General features: G+C 42.0%; 1 protein-coding gene across 1 annotated transcript in view; it reads left to right on the top strand.

The window, feature by feature from the left end:
- The window catches only part of TTLL12 (tubulin tyrosine ligase like 12), a 41,243-nt gene that overhangs the window by 23,507 nt on the left and 2,363 nt on the right, over positions 1-15,373 (top strand). The window contains exons 9-12 of the mRNA XM_061582333.1: positions 1,785-1,896; positions 10,478-10,629; positions 10,732-10,813; positions 13,308-13,376. Of these exons, the coding sequence (XP_061438317.1) occupies positions 1,785-1,896; positions 10,478-10,629; positions 10,732-10,813; positions 13,308-13,376 (415 nt within the window). The remainder of the gene's footprint in view (positions 1-1,784; positions 1,897-10,477; positions 10,630-10,731; positions 10,814-13,307; positions 13,377-15,373) is intronic.

Below are 15,373 nucleotides of genomic sequence, written 5' to 3'. Positions count from 1 at the left end.
TAAACTTGACAAGAAGTTTTCTGCTAGATATGCAAGTGGATGGAAAGTATGTGTGGACTTTAAGGATAGATGGACATACTATGTAGTAGAGGGAAGTGACTTCTAATTGCAAGGATCTGGCATGAAAGCAAGGCTGTATACTTTTTTAATCTGTGTTTGATAGATTATCAATTTAAGGAGTGTGCCCTCTGGCCTAATTTCATGTAGCCTTCTGGACTCTCTGTGGTCTTGTTCTCTGGACCACCCCTGAGGGAATCGTTTCTTCCACATCATTATAAGACTATTGGGGTGAGGGTGGGGAGAAAGATGGGGTGAAACAAATGCTACCCATTTATTTGCTCTGGCCTTATCCATTATTGGCATGCAGCTGCTGACAATTACCCCCAAAGGAATGTGGCCCCTGGTAGGAAAAAAGTGATCCCAGCAGTGAACTAAATCTTTATTAGTTTGTTAGTTGAGAGAGTCAATTGTAATTAGTGAGAACAATTTTAGTTGTTTAAGCTGGGGGGGAGATTTGTACTTTTTCTTCATTCTTCATTATAGAAGTGTGGCCTTTTCCTCCTAACAATTAATGATAGCTTTTATTTTTGCATTTCTGTTTTCACACTTCAGTATCTCAAAAAACACCACTACCTACCTTAAGGTTTTGGCAATATGTAGATATATTGAAATTCAGTTAACTGGTGAAAAGGCAGGTGTCTAAAAACTTACAATTGATCTGATCAGTTTTGTTTCTGTATATAGTTAATGTTTATTAATTTCCCCACGACATGGTTATCTGGGTGACATACAATAAAAAGCTTTAAACAAATATTAAAAGACAAAAATATAAATAATACAATTAAAGAACGCCATGATAACAAGGCAAATTGCACCATTTATTTATTTATATAGTCCAGTTCACCTAAACATGTGGAGAGATAAAATGGTTGATAGTCTCAATTTAAATAAATATGGTGTAATCCTTGGGTGTAAAAAAGGGCTGCCTAATATGTGGTCCACACACCCTACAAGCTATGACTTTGAAGCCTCCCACAGGGATTGATAAACTTCTGTTTTTGTGGTCGTCCATTGGCCAGCTTTGATCCATTTGTAATTTTGTTGGGAACCTTGCATCTCTTGATCAAAGAAGAAAAGAGGGGCTTGATGATGACGACGACGACAACTTCTTATTCTTATTCTTCTTATTCTTCTTATTATTTTATTATGGTAGCAAACAGCCAATGAAACACTAAAAACACCTATGAAACATTAAAAAAATCTTTTAAAGAAATCTTTTTTTAAAATCTCTTTAAAATATTTTAAAGAAAACCTCTTAAACAATTCCAACACAGATGCAGACTGGGATAAGGTCTCTACTTAAAAAGCTGGTTGAAAGAGGAAGGTCTTCAGTAGGTGCCAAAAGATAGCAGAGCTGGTGCCTGTCTAATATTTAAGAGGAATGAATTCCAAAGAGTAGGTGCCACAACAAGGCCTGGTTCCTAGGTTGTGCAGAATGAATGCCCGGATCAGATGGTATCTGTAGGAGGCCCTCATCTGCAGAACGCAGTGACGGACTAGGTATATAAGGGGTAAGAAAATCTTTCCGTTATCCTGGTTCCAAGCTATATAGGGCTTTGTACACTAAAACCAACACCTTGAACTTAGCTTAAGTAAGCATTTTCCTTGATGAGTCAAAGCTGTACAGCCTGGGCTAGGGCATCCTGACCTTAGAGAAAATGCTTGGATTCAAACATTAAATGGACCCAATCTGCTATTTCCTTCCTTCCTTGGACCGTCTCTAGAGGAGAAGATAACCATTGGATATGCAAACCCTGGAATTTGGCCAGGAGCCTGGACACTCATATCACGAAGAGTCTTAACAACATCGTCAGGCAGAGAGAGAACATCCCTAAGGTCAGAGTAAAGCAACTTTCTGATGTGCCTTTTAGTTTCTGGAAGAGGCTGGAGTAGCACATGTTCATTTCCTTTTAAAAATGTGCTGAGTGTCTTCATTGCTGGATGGTCTTTTTGTTACTGAACTTGAATCAGAAGGTTTCAAGACATGTATTGCCCTTTCTTCATAGACTGCTCACTAAGTCTACAGCATTAAATACATTTTTAATGCATACTTTTTCAACTACAATAGCAAGTATTTAACAACACCTTTTGGGGACAAAGCCAATAATGTAGTCTTGCATCAGATTGTTTCCACAATTTCTGATGATAAGTTGGGTTTAGTTCCTTAGGACATAAATCCTTTATTAAGCTGAGTGCAGAAAATTCCTCTTGAAGCAAAACTACTGGAAATTCCAGCATGTAGCTAAATATTTCTAAAGTCTCAGTTTAGCGGGACTGTGATGGTGAAGAAGCAAAACCCTGCTTTACCATTGACATGCTAGAAGAAATTCTATTAATCCGGGTTGAAATCTGCTTATAAACCTGCAAAGTTTCTAGATATTCTAAATGACTATTCCCTAGACCAGTTGGTCATGGAACCGACCAGAGGGACGGCAACCCTGGACTTAATCCTCAGTGGGGACCGGGACCTAGTGCAAGATGTAAGTGTTGTTGAACCGATTGGGAGCAGTGACCACAGTGCTATTAAATTAAACATACATGTAACTGGCCAATTGCCAAGAAAATCCAACACGGTCACATTTGACTTCAAAAGAGGAAACTTCACAAAAATGAGGGGATTGGTAAAAAGAGGAGAATATTAGGAGAATATTACAGAATATAATATTATTACAGAATAGAATATTAGGAGAATATTACAGGGTTGGGCATCCCCCTGACCTGTTTCTTTGTATTAGAATAGCATAGATGTAGGTAGAGCCTCTCTGTGTGTGAGAAAGAGAGCGAGCAAGAGAGAGAGCGTGTGTATGCATGAATGAGATTTTTCTGTCCCATTATGGGTCAGATTGGCATTGCCACAATGTGCCTTAATGCATAGCTTGTTGAATGTATGGAACTCAGCCTGCCTGGGTTCTTTACTGTTAGCAAGCAGCTTTATTGATATAAGCCAATAACGGATGCTTTTAGTTAGCGTGTGGTGCTGAACTTTTGTTTTGGGTTTGATGTCAGTGGTGGGTGGATATACGGGTGGTCTTTTGTCTGTGTTTGCTATGTGTGCCGAATAACTGTATTAACGCTGTAGATCCCTGATCTTGTAGTGGCTGTGAGGAGCAAAGAATGCTGGTGAGCATGTTTGGGAAATAAGCACCCTGAAGTATATATGGAAGCAGAGAGGAGGGAATGGAGGGCGCTGGAGAAATAGAAGTCATTTTCCAGGCTACCTTATCAGACTTTCTTTTTGTGTCTAAATGTGATTTTCTTTTCTTTTTGTAATGGTTACTTCTCCACAAGGATGACATTTTCTCTCTGAACCTTTGTTACGCTTGCTACATATGCCTGGTATTTTCCCTGTTGTTGGTCCAGATGGTAGATGTGAGAAAATAAACAAGATGGGGGAAAGTGCCTGTTTGTGTTTTTAATAATATAAGAAATGCTTCAGTGATCCTCATTTTTGCAAAATGAAGCCACAAGAAGAGTCAGATAAGGGATCCCCCCCCATAATTTATCTGTTTCTATTTTTTAAAAAGAAAATGTTGCAAAATTGTTTTTAAATGGGTTGACTGTCAACTTCCTATTATGTTTGTAAATATTGTATCTTTTTAAGAAACCACTGTAAATATATCTAAATGAATGGAAACCATACCAACTTCAATTCCCACCCACTCCCTTTTTTCTTATTGAAGATCTGAATGAAATTGTTATGTCTGGTGATTTTTAATCTGTATTAAAACTTGGATTTTTGTACAGAATGTTTGTCTCATTTGATTGTATATAAAGGCGTTGAAGTGTTTTAACAAAAATGATCTGAGAAAGTTGCCCCCCCTTTTTTTGAAGCAAAACATTTTCCTTGTGAGAATGTGAATCATAGAGGTAGAGGGTATATCATTGGTCATCTAGTCCAACCCTCTGCTGTTGCAGGAAATTCACTACTACAGGATCCCTGATAGGTAAAGCTTGGTAGTGGAACACTGGAAATATACCATGGGCTAAGCTGTGAGTGTGTAAACTAGCACTGCCATGCTGGAAAAGAATCAAATGCCGCACTTCATATATGTCCTCTTTGGGCATGATGGAAGGGGAGAATGAAGTGGTTTGGGCACTCTAAATCAACGGCTAGAGCAACTCCGCCAAGGAGGAAAGGTTACAACAGTTAGGGCTTTCTGGTTAAGAGAAAAGGTGAGTAAAAAAACATGGCAGAGGTCTATAAAATTATGCACAGTCTGTTGAGAATGTGACCAGGGAGATGTTTTTCTCCCCCTCTCATAATAGTAGAACTTGATGACGTCCAATGAAGCTAAATATTGGAAGATTTGGGACAGACAAAAGAAAGGAGCACTTGGGATTCACTCCCACAAGATAGATATAGCCACTCACTTGGATGGCTTTCAAAGAGGATTCGATAAATTCATGGAGGAGATGGCTATCAGTGGCTACTAGCCATGGTGGCTACATGCCATCTCGAGGATCAGAGGCACAGTATGGCTCCCAATGCCAGTTACTGGGGAGAGTGCTAGACTCAGGTCCTGCTTGCGGCTTCCCAGAGACATTTGGTTGGCCACTGGGAGAATGGGATGCTGGACTAGATGGGCCTTTGGCTTGATCCAGCGGCGGGACACTTCTTAAGTTCTTATAATAATAATTATACTTTAAGAGGAAAAGCAAGAATATATATTTGCTGTGGCTTTCTCTGCCAGCAGACGGCACTGTAGTATTCCACAAAAAAATGGAAATGGACTGCCTTCAAGTTCATCCCAACTTATGGCGACCCTATGCATAGGGTTTTCATGGTAGGCGGTATTCAGAGGGGGTTGACCATTGCCTCCCTCTGAGGCTAGTCCTCCCCAGCTGGCTAGGGCCTGCTCAGCTTGCCACAGCTGCACAAGTCAGCCCCTTCCTTGTCCGCAACTGGGCTCCTTGGGACGATGCAGCTTGTCCACGGCTGCACAGATGGCAGGGCACGTAACCCCTGAGCCACTCCCTGTGGGGGTGATCTTTAGCTGGCCCTTTACACCCAGGAGACACGAGTGGGGATTTGAACATTATTAAAGATTTGATTGAATTTCTAAAGAACACAACAAAACAAATACAAAGTGTTAGATTATTATTTCAAAAGAGTAGACCCACTGACATTAATGGACAAGGCTGACCTAGGTCCTTTCATTTCAATGAATGTTTCAGTAGAAGTTAGTTGGCTACAGCCCCACGCTTCTTGCACCTGAAGCAAGGAAGCGGCTGGACTGTTGTCTCAACGTGGGCCTTGGCAGCAGGGGTGTAGTCATCCGGAATCACAGGGGATTGTAAAGCTCTTACTTTTTTGGGAGCAGGGTCCCAGCAGGGTCCCTATCTATGAGCCAATCGGCATAAAAGGGGAGCATGTTAGCCACTGAGAAGAGCTTTCTCACTTAGCTAAGCACATGTTTTCTTGTCTTTTCGTGCTGATTGGAGCCAGTCAGAGGGAAAGGAGGTCAGTCAGTCACCGAGAAGACTCCTTAGTAGCAAACATACACTTCTTTCATGTTGATTGGCTCCTAGGGTAAGTGCGAAGTGAGCTTCATGGCAAAGCACCTTGGTCTCCCAAATCCTAGTCTTGCCTTCATTTCTCAGTTCTTAAAATAAAAACGTTTTTGGCAGCATTTAGTCCCCAAAGAAAGAGATTGAGATGGTGGGGGGCGAACCCTATGAACATAAGCAGTTTTATTCTGGTCCTACAATTCTGTAATTGCAGAAGAGACAATGAATCCTGGGGGCATGGATGTGAGGAGTGCGGTCGTGTGACTATCATGAAGGAACCCTGCACTTCTGAATTTGCCACTGTACTACCACTTGGCAGGGCACCCTCTCCCTCGGGGCTCGGCTAGGGAGCATTTCCCACTGTCACTAACACTACCTGTCAGCCTGAGCTCCTTAGCAGACTGAGCTGCTTTTAAGCATCCTCCGCAAGGGTGGATTATGGGAGTCACTCGAGGCCCGTCACGTAAATCTCCGGGCCTGCAACATGTCACACCACTGCCGGAAGCCAAATGCAGTTTGAATCCACCCAGGCAAATTTGCTCCGAGACGAAGGGCTTCATTTGGGTAGTTCTTAAGAAGGGAGGAGAGTAGGGTTGCCAGGTCAGAAGCATCCCAAAACCTGAGATTTTAGGGGCGGGCCCGAGTGATGTCATTAAGGATGATACATTAAGCATCAATCACAATTGCTTGGAGCATACAATTAAAAACAAATCTGATTGGAAATCAAGCTAGAAATCTTAGCTAAAAGATGAAGCCTGGGTAGGGAACATTTAATCTAGCCTACTTGCTTTCGGCAAGAAGGGTTTAAGTGCCGCCAGGACAGGACAGGCATCAGAAGGCCACTGTAGGAAGAAAGGAGCCTAGTGTTGTGGAGACAGTGCTATTAAATTAAACATACATGTAACTGGCCAATTGCCAAGAAAATCCAACACGGTCACATTTGACTTCAAAAGAGGAAACTTCACAAAAATGAGGGGATTGGTAAAAAGAAAGCTGAAAAACAAAGTCCAGAGGGTCACATCACTCGAAAATGCTTGGAAGTTGTTTAAAAACACTATATTAGAAGCTCAACTGGAGTGCATACCGCAGACCAGAAAAGGTACCGCCAGAGCCAAGAAGATGCCAGCATGGTTAACGAGCAAAGTCAAGGAAGCTCTTAGAGGCAAAAAGTCTTCCTTCAAAAAATGGAAGTCTTGTCCAAATGAAGAAAATAAAAAAGAACACAAACTCTGGCAAAAGAAATGCAAGAAGACAATAAGGGATGGTAAAAAAGAATTTGAGGAGCACATTGCTAAGAACATAAAAACCAACAACAAAAAATTCTATCAATACATTCAAAGCAGGAGACCATCTAGGGAGACAATTGGACCCTTGGATGATAAGGGAGTCAAAGGTGTACTAAAGAACGATAAGGAGATTGCAGAGAAGCTAAATGAATTCTTTGCATCTGTCTTCACAGTGGAAGATATAGGGCAGATCCCTGAACCTGAACTAACATTTGCAGGAAGGGATTCTGAGGAACTGAGACAAATAGTGGTAACGAGAGAGGAAGTTCTAAGCTTAATGGACAATATAAAAACTGACAAATCACCGGGCCCGGATGGCATCCACCCGAGAGTTCTCAAAGAACTCAAAGGTGAAATTGCTGATCTGCTAACTAAAATATGTAACTTGTCCCTTGGGTCCTCCTCCGTGCCTGAGGACTGGAAAGTGGCAAATGTAACGCCAATCTTCAAAAAGGGATCCAGAGGGGATCCCGGAAATTACAGGCCAGTTAGCTTAACTTCTGTCCCTGGAAAACTGGTAGAAAGTATAATTAAAGCTAGATTAACTAAGCACATAGAAGAACAAGCCTTGCTGAAGCAGAGCCAGCATGGCTTCTGCAAGGGAAAGTCCTGTCTCAGTAACCTATTAGAATTCTTTGAGAGTGTCAACAAGCATATAGATAGAGGTGATCCAGTGGACATAGTGTACTTAGACTTTCAAAAAGCGTTTGACAAGGTACCTCACCAAAGGCTTCTGAGGAAGCTTAGCAGTCATGGAATAAGAGGAGAGGTCCTCTTGTGGATAAGAAATTGGTTAAGAAGCAGAAAGCAGAGAGTAGGAATAAACGGAGAGTTCTCCCAATGGAGGGCTGTAGAAAGTGGAGTCCCTCAAGGATCGGTATTGGGACCTGTACTTTTCAACTTGTTCATTAATGACCTAGAATTAGGAGTGAGCAGTGAAGTGGCCAAGTTTGCTGACGACACTAAATTGTTCAGGGTTGTTAAAACAAAAAGGGATTGCGAAGAGCTCCAAAAAGACCTCTCCAAACTGAGTGAATGGGCAGAAAAATGGCAAATGCAATTCAATATAAACAAGTGTAAAATTATGCATATTGGAGCAAAAAATCTGAATTTCACATATACGCTCATGGGGTCTGAACTGGCGGTGACCGACCAGGAGAGAGACCTCGGGGTTGTAGTGGACAGCACGATGAAAATGTTGACCCAGTGTGCGGCAGCTGTGAAAAAGGCAAATTCCATGCTAGCGATAATTAGGAAAGGTATTGAAAATAAAACAGCCGATATCATAATGCCATTGTATAAATCTATGGTGCGGCTGCATTTGGAATACTGTGTACAGTTCTGGTCGCCTCATCTCAAAAAGGATATTATAGAGTTGGAAAAGGTTCAGAAGAGGGCAACCAGAATGATCAAGGGGATGGAGCGACTCCCTTACGAGGAAAGGTTGCAGCATTTGGGGCTTTTTAGTTTAGAGAAAAGGTGGGTCAGAGGAGACATGATAGAAGTGTATAAAATTATGCATGGCATTGAGAAAGTGGATAGAGAAAAGTTCTTCTCCCTCTCTCATAATACTAGAACTCGTGGACATTCAAAGAAGCTGAATGTTGGAAGATTCAGGACAGACAAAAGGAAGTACTTCTTTACTCAGCGCATAGTTAAACTATGGAATTTGCTCCCACAAGATGCAGTAATGGCCACCAGCTTGGACGGCTTTAAAAGAAGATTAGACAAATTCATGGAGGACAGGGCTATCAATGGCTACTAGCCATGATGGCTGTGCTCTGCCACCCTAGTCAGAGGCAGCATGCTTCTGAAAACCAGTTGCCGGAAGCCTCAGGAGGGGAGAGTGTTCTTGCACTCGGGTCCTGCTTGCGGGCTTCCCCCAGGCACCTGGTTGGCCACTGTGAGAACAGGATGCTGGACTAGATGGGCCACTGGCCTGATCCAGCAGGCTCTTCTTATGTTCTTATGTTCTTATGCTTACTTTATATTTACTTTGGTGTTGAAGCTGTTACAGGCAGCTGTTGGCTTTGGGGGGTTGTACTTTGTCTTCAAATTTTGTATTTGAATGTTTAGCCCCCTTGTGCTTTGGATAGGACAAATTACGCTTTTTAAAATAAATAAAAATCCATCTTAAGATCACCTTTCTTCCTCCAAAGGAAATGCAGTCCTTACGATTCCTGGTTGATGTGCAACCCCATTGATAACCTTTGCCAGCTTATACAGTCAGCAGAATCAAGTGGTTATGGATTTTCCTGACCTGTACTGCAAGGGAAAGCCTGAAAACCTTCCCTAGATGGCATGGCACAGACCCTAAAGCAGAGGGTGGTGGCCTGTAGCCCTAGGGCCATAAGCAGCCATCAGCCTGATTTCAGAAGCCCTCTGCAAGCGATCAGTTCAGACCTCTGGCGAGACTGGACTGTCCCTCCTTCAGCAGCCTGCTGAGCAGGGAGGATGTGAGCATATATGTGGGGGGGGGAGAGAGAAAGGGTTTCCTCGCCCACCACTCCCTTCTGCACCAGCATGCAACCCCTGACAGATTACCACTGAGGAAATACAGCCATTGATAGAAAAAAAAATGTTTCCCACCCATGCCCTAAGGATCAATCACTCAGTTTGGGAGTGCTCCTGGACCCAGCTTTGTTTCTGGATATGAAGGTGATGTCCATAGCTAGGAACGCCTTTGACCAGATTCAGGTTCGCTAGCTGCAGTCTCACTAGGAAAAGGCAGTCAGACTGGACTTGTCAATGTTCTCTGTGTAGATACGACTTTAAAAGCAATGCAGAAATTATAATTGGTACAGAGCAGGATGATGGGAGCACACCACACCCATCTTACCCCAACTACACTAGCTGCCAATTTTAAAAGTGCTGTCACTATAACCTGGTCTTAGTCCCTTAGGCTTTTAAGGGTTGTCACAAGGAAAGCTCTTGCTCATACGACCCTGCCTGGACCTTAAGATCAGCACTAGAGGGCTGTTGCCATTGTATATTGAGGGAAGGTATTGGGGACAGGGCCATCTCAGTGTGGTCTCACAGTTACAGCATTCTTCCCTGCGAAGATCCAATAAATTATTTCTCTTCTCCTGCAGACCTCCACATCTTTAGATGGGACTGTGAAAACTTTTTTATTCCAGTGGGCATCGTTCATCTTCTGCTTCTTTACCCATTTTGTTTTCTTTTATGGTGTTTTTAATGTATTCTATCTTGGTACACTTTAGTCTGATTTTATTGTGCTCTAATATTTGTAAGATGCTTTGATAAAAAGTAGAATACAATAACTTTAAAGAGAACAAACATTTATAGAGGAAAACACATTCTTTTACATTTTCAAGCCATCTGTGCCTGAAAAGAGGCAGGTCTACATTTGGAAGAAAATAACTGTAAGCAGATACGATGCCCTCACTCACCGCCGTGTAAAGCATTTTTGCATTGCTTTAGATGTTGGTCTTACAATTATTTTCCCCAGGTAGCCTGCCATCTCCATTCTTTTGTTGCTGTTTCTACACATTCATAATGTAAGCTGCCTTGGGGGCCTAAAATTGGCCAAAATTAAGATACAAAGGTTTGCAATAAAAATTTGAAATGGTCTGCCTTTCTTTGTTTTTTTCTTCTTTTTTCAGGTGGTGTCCAAGTATATTGAGAATCCAGTGCTGTTCCATCTCGAAGATGTGGGACTGGTTAAGTTTGACATTCGTTACATTGTGCTGTTGCGGTCAGTTAAGCCACTCAAACTGTATGTTTATGATGTGTTTTGGCTACGGTTCTCAAATAGGTAATTATGCAACTTCCCTGCACATTGAGAAGATTTTGAACTGCAGCGTTTGTGAATTTCATTGAAGAATTAATATTGTCTTCCCTCTTCCTTTCTTATAAGGCCATTTTCACTTGATGACTTGGATGATTATGAGAAGCATTTTACTGTCATGAACTATGCTCCTGGAGTCTCCTTAAAACAGGTGGGTAAATGTTACAGGAAAAAGAGAGCTCATCCTGAAATGGGAATGAGAGCGTGTGGCATAACGTTAGCTGTGGACCGCAAGCCCACAATTCAGTTTAACGTCTGACATGGTATTGTTTTGCTACACTCCTGTTTGCTACCCTGGGCTCCTTTGGGAGAAAGGGTGGGATAAAAATTTCATAAATAATAAAATGATAATAGTCTGAAGGCATACGCTGCAGCAATCCTGTCAATGTTTAGCACAGCTGAATTTTGGAGGCCATCTGGAAACTTGCATATGTGCTGCCTGGAAATAACATAAGCAGCTGCCTAATGCTGAGTCAAACCATTGGTCCATCTAGCTCAGTATGGTCCTAGTTGTCTCACCATGGGCAGCTGATAAAAGACACTTCCAGCCATTGAAACTGCTTGGGCTTGCACTGACAGAGCTGGCTCCAGAAGCACCCCCAGACTATGTACCTGCTCCTGCAGGGGGAGTGCAACCCCTTCCAGGACAGGCAGTCAATTTCTCGAACATGGGAACCGCTCACCCACAGTGTCGCCATCTTGCCTGGGTTCAAGCTCAGCTTATTTTCCTTCATCCACTCCACCCACATCCAGGCACTGGTCCAAGGCCCACACAGCCTCCCCTGATTTCAGTGTTATGGAGAAAAAGAGCTGAGTGTCATCAGCATACTTGATGACACCTTGCCTCCAAACTCCTAATGACCATTTCCAACAGCTTCAGAAAGCTATTAAGCACTGGGAGTAAGATGATGCCCTGCGGCACTCCATAGAGGGCCAAAAAAACAATTGCCCAACTCTGTTTTGTGGGTAGGACTGGAACCACTGTAACACAGTGCCTCCAATTCTCATTCCACAGAGACAGTCCAGGAAGATACCTTGGTCAATGGTATCAAAAGCCACAGAGAACTAGAAGCAGGACCAAGGTCACACTTCCCCTGTTCTTCTCTCTATAGAGGTCATCCATCAAGGCAACCAAGGCTGACTCAGTCCCATGGCCAGGCCTGAATCCAGATTGGAATAGATCTATATAATCCATGTCATCCAAGAATGCCTGCAATTGCCCCATTACTACTCTCTGCACCACCTTCCCCAAGAAGGGGTATTTGCAACTGGTCGATGGTAATTTCAATCCAAGAGGTCCATGGCCAGTCTCTTTAGGAGTGGCATGACCGCCGCTTCTTTCAAGGTCGCAGGGACCACCCCCTCATGCAGTGAAGCATTAATCACATTCTGAACCAAACTAGTCAAGTAGTATTGGATTTGGTCAGTGCCTGAATGGTAGACTACCTTGGAACCCTATATATGCTACTTTGTGTTCCATGATGGAAGAAGGGGGAGCTATAAACATAATAAATGAAGAAATTGGTTGGATTTGTGTTTCTGAAGAAATTCTGGACTAGCTGTAATTGTTTAAAATCCAGCAAGATTGTTTACCAAGCCCTCATAAATTTTATTTATTTGTCATTTAAAGCACTCTTCAATCAAAATGGCTCCCAGAGCAACTTACAGAGTTCAGTAATAAGGCAACCAGTGCCCCAGGCTAACAATTTGAAAGACACGGCAAAAAGGAAAAGTGGTTGGGAGAGAGGAGGAAAAAAGCAAATATTGCTTCTTGGTTACAAAGTCCTTGTAACAACCTGTGTTTGATTTCATTGTTGGCCATTAACTAAGGTAGACATACTAACATAACAAAAAAAAAGGCTTAATTAAGAAAGCAGAGGGAAGATTCCTTCCCAAGCAAAGCCCAAGTCTTATTTTGCCAGCAAATGGCCTTGACGTCTTCTGTCATGCTGTCTATTTCACAGATCAGGACTGAGGAAATGATTGTTCAGTTTTCCTTATGACCTATTTGATGATGCCTTATGTTAGCCAATGCGACTTCTCTATTAAACCTGCCCTCCTTGTCTTGAAGTCCCTTGATGCTCAGATGAACCCCAACATTGAAATCATTTTTGAAAGAGCGAGTAGATGCTAGCATGTAGTATAAAAGCTGCACTTGTATATTAGAATTAGAGAGCCTTTGGTGGTCTGCAGTATCATGATGTATGGATTTTTCCATCATCTGGATAAGGAACCAGCCATCTCAAAAACAGCTGACAGGAAGCATGATGTCTAAAAAGTACAGATTTGAACCTCTGCCCCTGGACATAAAGTTGGGACTCCCAACTCCCATCAGCTCTAGCCAATGTTGCCAGTGGACAGGAGTGATGGGAGTTGTGGATGTCCAGATTTTGTTGGACTACATTCCCCATCTCTGGCTTACACCCTTAGCATTCTGAGTTTGGCCGTTTCCCTTGGTGACTGTTCTATGGACTTTGATGATATTCAAGATGGGGTGCAGAAGAGAGCATATATTTGATCTAAAATGGCAAAAGGAAGACCCTAACTTGTGGGGATGTTGTAAGGAGGACAGAGGTGGAAATTGTAAAGTTATACAGTAATGCTTAAAGTAGTACATTGCTAATCAGATGGCATCCTATTTTCAGATCCACTATAATGAATTTATTCCTCTCTTTGAGAAACAGTATCCTGAATATTCTTGGAAATTGGTTGAAGTAAGTCACTGATGATTCAGTAAATGATTTTTTTCTTCTTGTGGCAAAAGCTTCATTTTTTTGTTATAGATTACTTTTTAAATCACTATCATGTCTCACACAGAGAAGCAATTACTCTATAAAATGGGCCACCATTTTTGTCCATATTGTTGGACTAATCGTGGTTCAGGATTCCACACTGTTCCATCTTGTTTTCAGAACTAATTTGTCAAGAAGGTTGTAGCAATTCACTAATAAGCAAAAAACCTTGCAGTTTAAGAAGATACCTATAGCCAACAAATATTTCTATCAAGCTTTAAAAAGCAGGGAAATTGGGCAGCTATGGTGATTGCACTAGGGGAGCAGGAGACCTGACCTCTCTGAGATATGTACTGCACTACAAATTTGTCAAAATGCAAACACAACTTGGGTTGGTCTTTAACAGTCCAATCCACGTCCTGTGTAGCTTGCAAGAATTTGGTAACATGTGCCTTTGAGCATATGGTGAGTGGTGGCAACACCTGCCATCTCCAAAGATGGAGAATTACATTTTTGATGTTCTCCTTTGGTTCTTTCCTATGTTACTACTGTTTCTACAGAGAACCTAACCTAGAAAATTATATTTCTCTCATTATTCAGCCTAGAAATCTGGGTCAAATTTATTTTTTATTAATTTCAAAGCCTTTATATTGGTCAATGTCATATGATGGTGAAGACAGCCTTTTGTGTTTCAAACTGGAGGTTTTGTTCTATTTCTATGTTGGGTGCATTAACAGTTGAATCTGAAACTGCAGTTTGATGTCCTCCATCCCATTTAGTCTGCACCAGTATCTAAAATAAGCGAGGTCTATTCTTGCAGATATTGATGGGAGCCCGAGCTCAGCTCTGAGGTGGGCAGATGGGGTCCCTGACGGGAGCAGGCAGTTTGATGTAAAATCAGACTGATTACAATATGTTGCTACTTAAGCAATGAATCTAGCTGCTGGAAAAAACAAGCTTGGCCTGCCCAAGATGCATGTTTTCAGCCTGCTATGCTTAAACTATTCCACTTAAGGAAAGGTGGACATGGTCAATTAAAAACATGGAGCACACCTAGAATTTTGCTAGAATATATTTCACCTTCCATTGTTTTATCTTGTGCAAACTGAGACACTCCTCATCTCCACTGGAAACTATTCTGGAGAATAGTCAATGCCATTATTCCGTAATTGTTTTTGGAATTTAGTGTTGCAAAGTGTGCTGTACTTCATATATTCGCAGAAGCAAAAGAGAATGATTTACTATAGGAAACTTCACTAAAATTGCAAAGTAAATCAAACATATTTAAAGTAACTATCTGAACTCTATCAACTGTCTTAATATTATTGCTTCGTCCCTGCTAAAGCAAGATCAGCACAGCACATTTCTTGTTTCTGTTATTTGGGCTGATTGCAGGTGTTGCCACCACTCACCATATGCTCAGAGGCACATGTTACCAAATTCTTCCAAGTTACACAGGAAGTGGATTGGACTGTGAAAAACCAACCCAAATTGTGTTTGCATGTTTACAAATTTGTAGGGCAGTACAATATCTCAGAGAGGTCAGGTCTCCTGCTCCCCTGGTGCATTCATTATAGCTGCCCAATTTCCCTGCTTTTTAAAGTTTGATAGAAATATCTGTGGGCTATAGGTATGTTCTTAAAGGGTAAGATTTTTTGCCTATTAGTGAATTTCTCTGCTTTTTAATTCAGGAGGTAAGAAATGGGATCCTGTGCAAATTTGCTGAGAATGGATTGAACATTTGCTTATTGAGTTCAGTGGAATTTACTCCCCTGCAATCATGCTTAGGATAGGTGAAACTGACCACGGGATGGGTAGGAAAGGAGGAGGAAGGGAAGGAGGGGGAGGGACGAGGGCAGCTTTGATCATTTGCATGTTTTTTGAGTTCAGTGGGATTTACTCCCATGCAATGATGCTTAGGGAAGGTAAAACTGGCCATGGCGGGGAGGGCTGGAGTGGGCAGGGGAGGAGGAAGAAGG

The sequence above is a fragment of the Rhineura floridana genome, chromosome 8, assembly GCF_030035675.1.
Source record: "Rhineura floridana isolate rRhiFlo1 chromosome 8, rRhiFlo1.hap2, whole genome shotgun sequence".
NCBI classification, from domain to species: domain Eukaryota; kingdom Metazoa; phylum Chordata; class Lepidosauria; order Squamata; family Rhineuridae; genus Rhineura; species Rhineura floridana.
This window is presented reverse-complemented; position numbering and strand designations above follow the sequence as displayed.